Source organism: Triticum urartu, chromosome 7A (assembly GCF_056163025.1).
Source record: "Triticum urartu cultivar PI428250 chromosome 7A, HENAU_Tu73, whole genome shotgun sequence".
Lineage (NCBI taxonomy): Eukaryota > Viridiplantae > Streptophyta > Magnoliopsida > Poales > Poaceae > Triticum > Triticum urartu.
Window position 1 is genome coordinate 443,918,869 of NC_141879.1, and position 6,000 is coordinate 443,924,868.

General features: G+C 42.2%; 1 protein-coding gene across 1 annotated transcript in view; it reads right to left on the minus strand.

Moving 5' to 3' along the window:
* The window catches only part of LOC147959884 (uncharacterized), a 28,773-nt gene extending 27,613 nt beyond the window's left edge, over nt 1-1,160 (minus strand). The window contains exon 1 of the mRNA XM_087532980.1: nt 41-1,160. Within this exon, the coding sequence (XP_087389106.1) occupies nt 41-1,160 (1,120 nt within the window). The remainder of the gene's footprint in view (nt 1-40) is intronic.
* Nucleotides 1,161-6,000: the final 4,840 nt, after the last annotated feature.

The window sequence follows — 6,000 nt, forward strand, 5'->3', positions numbered from 1 at the left end:
TTATTAATGCCTCTACAATCAACGCACATACATGACGTACCATCCTTTTTCGGCACTAAAATGATAGGAACAGCACAAGGACTAAGGGATTCGCGTATATAACCTTTGTTGAGCAGTTCTTGTACTTGACGCATAATCTCCTTCATCTCCTCTGGATTGGTACGGTATGGTGCACGGTTGGGTAATGATGCACCGGGAATTAAGTCAATTCGATGCTCAATCCCTCGAATAGGTGGTAATCCCGGTGGCACGTCTTCTGGAAAGACGTCAGTGAACTCCTGCAAAATGTTAGCGACAGCATAAGGCAAAGAGGAAGGAACGTCCTCGAAAGAAAATAATGCCTCTTTGCACACAAAAGCATAGCAAACAGATTTGCTGAAATCTAGCTCATCAATATCAGATTTTGTGACAAGTAAACATGCACTTTTCAATTTAATTTCAGAAGCAACACTAGATGGTTTATTATTAGGTTTCATTTGTTGCTCAAATTCTTTTGCCACAATCTGATTTTCACTCTTATTTTTCTCCTGTTTTGCTTTATTAGCTCTATTAATATCATCTTTCAAAATGGATTCAGGAGTCATAGGAAGCAAAGTAATATTTTTATCTTTATGAACAAGAGTATACTGATTGTTTCTACCATGGTGTACAAATTTTTTATCAAATTGCCATGGTCTACCAAGTAATAAGGAACATGCTTGCATAGGTACCACATCACAATCAACATAATCAGCATATGTAGAGATACTAAAATGCACACGAACAGTACGTGTGACCTTAACCTTGCCACTGTTGTTGAACCATTGGATGTAGTAAGGATGTGGATGTGGTCTTGTGGTGAGAGATAGCTTCTCCACCATCTCCATGCTAGCCAAATTATTGCAGCTCCCTCCATCTATGATGACGCGAACAGAACGTTCCTTCACAACTCCCTTTGTATGGAACAAATTATGCCTCTGATTTTGCTCAGCTTGTGTAACCTGCACACTCAAAACACGTTGAGCAACTAAACATTCATACCTGTCAGCATCTTCAGCAGCCATGTATTGCGTCTCATGATCAGAATCGTCTCCACCGTGTTCTTCATGTGTAATAAGAGCCAAAGTCTCCTCATCATAGTCACTAGCGGACTCATACCCACCATCCTCAGTAACAATCATCACACGCTGAGATTGGCATTCTCTCGCAAAATGTCCTCTTCCCTTGCAACGTCAACAAATAATATCACTTGTGTGCCATGTTGATGCCATGGAAGAAGAAGAGCTCTTCGCAGGTCCGGCAGGTGTGCTCTTGGCAGATAGTGGTTGTTGTGCCTGCTTTCTTGTATCACGGCTGGAGGTGGCACCTGATGGAGGTGCTGGTGGAGTGGAAGTAGAGGATGCACGTGGTGTCCATGAGGAAGATCGACCTGCAGAAAAGTTAGTGTGCGCCAATGCCTGTCGATCCTGCACTTCACGTTCAGCTTTACAAGCAAGATGGAATAAACGAGTGATATTAGTATACTCCTTATACTCTAGAATGGTCTGAATCTCTCTATTTAATTCACCAATAAAACGTGCAAGCATAGCTTCATTCTCCTCAACAATACCACATCTAATCATGCCAGTTTGTAATTCCTGATAATATTCTTCTACAGAATTTTTTCCCTGTCTTAAGCGCTGCAATTTTTGAAGTAATTCACGTTGATAATATGGTGGAACCCAACGAGTACGCAAAGCAGTTTTCAAAGCAGCCCAAGTAGCTGGAATAGGATATAATCTACAATGTTCAGACCACCAAGCACATGCAAAGCTAGTGAAAGCACAAACAGCAGCAGGAACACGTCTCTCCTCAGGATATTGTAAACATGTAAATCGTTGTTCAGTTTCTAACTCCCAAGTAAGATATATATCAGGAACATATCTACCCACAAATGGTGGAATATTAAATTTTAGTTTAGGAAGATGGTCATGTACCTCAGGCGGTGGTGCAGCCATACCGTTGCGATGATATGCATGAGGACGACCTGGTGGTGGTGGTGCTGGTGGTTGCACGTAGTTCTGATTTTGATCAACCTCATCCTCGTAATGGTCCTATACCTCTGTAGTAGCAGCAGGAGCGACAGAAGCACTACAGCAGCACCAGAAGTTTGACCAGGCTCAATGGGAACGCGTTTTGCTTGTCCCACTTGATTTGGAAGACGATGTTGTTGTTGTTGTAGAGGTGTGACAGGTGCAGCGGGCGGTGGAAGACGCGCGAGCAATTCAGTAAACTCGTTATCGAGCTTTGTTTCGAACACCTTTTCAATGCCATCTATCTTCTCCATGGCCTCTTCAAATCTGTTTAGCACATCTTCCACCTGTCCACTCATCATTTGCTGAAACTTATCATGTAACTCTTTGTTCGCCATGTTCTCCCAGTCAGTCTCGTTGGCTTGTGATCTTGCCATGGTTAGCAGCAATAGAAACACACAAGAATATGATCCTACATACTACTAGTAAGTGGTGGATAGTCACAAATCCATAAAGCGAATCTCAAATTCTTACCAATTCTTACCAAGCAGCAGGCGGTGATCAGCAACCGTTGTAGTCAAAACTCTCAAAGCTTGGATAGAGCGATTACCAGGGAGAGCCAAACGCACGACGTAGATGTATGTGGAGCTGGGAAGGCTTATAATATGGTAGCAAAAGGGGTCAGCAATAATCAATTCAGATATGCAAAGTTGAATAAACGCTCAACGACGGTACTGTGCTGGTCCTAGGCTAGACCGTACTAGAGACGCGAGCCTAGAACACTAACAAAATCACGGCGCTTCACGTAAACAAGGTAGGAGCACACTCTGATTTTTATTTTATTTTTTTCACTTTTTTTCCTTTTTTTTACTCCGCAACAATTTTTTTCCAAAAAGTCTACAAATGTCCTAAAAACTGCCTAGCCAGAATTTTCCAGACTTAGTTTTTTTTTGAGTTTGGAACTATTTTTCTTCTGTGGATGGCTCGAAAGTTGGGGAGTCCTACTCTGTCACGACTCGGAGTATCGCGTGATCTGGAAATCGAAAATAAAGCAACAATTACTAGACTCGGACTAGGACAGGTGGCGGAGATGAATCTGGTGGAATCTCGGACTGGTGGCGGCGATGAATCTGGTGGAAATCGGACTGGTGGTGGATATATGTTGCAGGTGAACTCGGAGCGTGATGGCGGCGGATATGTGGTGGTGTATATGGACTCGGATTGGTGGTGAATATGTGGTGGTGAATATGGCAGTGACGATGGAAGTTGGTGTGGTGGTGGTATATGGCAGCGGCGACGTGATAACCTGTGAACAGAACTCAAAACTCTAAAGGACTAGATGCTAAGACTAGCAACTTGACACAATGATGCAACCGCAAATTCAACAAAGCAAATACAAAAAAGATTATGCAAGGGCTCAGATTGGTTCAGATAGGATGAACTAACCCTAATTTTTTTGGCTTTTTCGTTGACTATATGTATGAAGAACAGACTCGATCTAAACTATGAAAAACTGTAAAATCTCACCGAGCAACCTGGAAATCTGATACCACTTGATAGAGGCAAAGGTGTCCCGATGTTTCGATGATATGGTGGTTATCATTTCTGTGAGAGTCGACCTTGACGATCCGACTATGAACGTGTGAGACGTCGCGCCTTAGCAATCGCTATACCAACTTCCGAGGGGTTATTGACCACGCCGGAGCACGATCAACCTGACCACGAGGGTCTGTTTCCTGCGAGCAAACGAAGGACATGCAAGAAACTGAGATTGCAATCTGGATATTGCGAATATAAGATGAAGGCTTTATTGATCAAGGTGGGGTTCTGTGACGTCTTGATCTGGTCGTTGGACACAAACGAAGTACGCGAAGTTGCAGCTATGGAGAACTTTTAATCTAAACAAAACCCAAAGTCTAAACGATGCCCTAAGGGCTGTATATATGGAGGAGAGAGGGGGAATTTCGTGGCCCTTGGTGGAGGGGTCCGAAACCAACCCTAACTCTTGTTTCCCCACACATACGGACTCTAAAAACAGCCTATACTTAAGTACTTCGAAAATACATGAGCCTGGCCCAATAATAAGGTGACACAGCACCTAGAATAGCCTTTGGACGAAATTTATGAAGTGGCATCTTGTATATTTCGTCCCATGCTTCATGCACTCATTATGGTGGCTTCAGAGTCCTGAATCATCACTTGTAACTCCGTTTTTGTTCCCCTTGTGCATGCCATCATCTCCATGCTTGAACTTGCTCCAAGGTTCATCTTTCTTGTCCATGCTAGGCCCTTCATTTGTAAGCAAAACAAATGTATCCAATTTAGGCAGCATCATATTCTCATGAACATTAGAATTGTTACCAAGAAACGAAAGTACCTGATAATTCAATTGGCGTGCGTGAGCTCTAGTAATTGGTCCAGTACGTATAGCAGCAGGGGCTGTGGGTGTAACAATGGTATTGATGTCCTCATAAACTCATATAATACAAAATCGTCATCGAAAGTTAAGCATGCGGACCCTACGGGTTCGAGAACTATGTAGACATGACCGAGACACCTCTCCGGGCAATAACCAATAGCGGAACCTGGATGCTCATATTGTATCCCACATATTCTATGAAGATCTTTATCAGTCGTACCGTAATGACAACATACGTTATTCCCTTTGTCATAGGTATGTTACTTGCCCGAGATTCGATCGTTGGTATCTTCATACATAGTTCAATCTCGTTACCGGCAAGTCTCTTTAGTCATTTTGTAATGCACCATCCCACAACTAACTCATTAGTCACATTGCTTGCAAGGCTTATCATGATGTGCATTACCGAGAGGGCCCAGAGATACATCTCTGATACTCGGAGTGACAAATCCTAATCTCGATCTATGCCAACCTAACAATCACCTTTGGAGATACCTGTAGAGCATCTTTATAATCACCCAGTTACGTTGTGATGTTTGATAGCACACAAGGTATTCCTCCGGTATCTGGGAGTTGCATAATCTCATAGTCGAAGGAATATGCATTTGACATGAAGAAAGCAATAGCAATAAAACTGAACGATCAACATGGTAAGATAACGGATGGGTCTTGTCCATCACATCATTCTCCTAATGATGTGATCCCGTTATCAGATGATAACTCATGTCCATGGTTAGGAAACCTTAACCATCTTTGATCGCAGAGCTAGTCAAGTAGAGGCTCAATAGGGACTCGGTGTTTTGTCTATGTATTCACACATGTATTAAGGTTTCCATTCAATACAATTCTCGCACGAATAATAAACATTTATCATGAATAAGGAAATATTAAATTACAACTTTATTATTGCCTCTAGGGCATATTTCTTTCAGTCTCCCACTTGCACTAGAGTCGATAATCTAGTTCACATCGTCATGTGATTAACAACCACAGTTCACATCACCAATGTGACCAATACCCAAAGGGTTCACTAGAGTTAGTAATGTAGTTCACATCGCCATGTGATTAACACTCAAAGAGTACTAAGGTGTGATCATGTTTTGCTTGTGAGAGAGGCTTAGTCAAGGGGTCTGTCACATTCAGATGCGTATGTATTTTGCAAATTTCTATGTCTAACGCTCTGCACGGAGCTACTCTATCTAATTGCTCCCATGTTCAATACGTATCTAGCTTGAGACTTAGATTCATCTAGATTAGTGTCAATGCTTGCATCGACGTAACTCTTTACGATGAACACTTTATCACCTCCATAACCGAGAAACATTTCCTTAGTCCTCTTTAAGGTAACTAAGGATAATTTTGACCGTTCTCCAGTGACCTACTCCTAGATCACTATTGTAACCCCTTGCAAAACTCATGGCAAGGTATACAATAGGTCTGGTACACAACATGGCATACTTTATAGAATCTATGGCTGAGGCATAGGAAATGACTTTCATTCTCTCTCTATCTTCTACTGTGGTCGGGTTTGAGTCTTTACTCAACTTCACACCTTACAATACAGGCAAGAACTCCTTTAAATAATCCGTT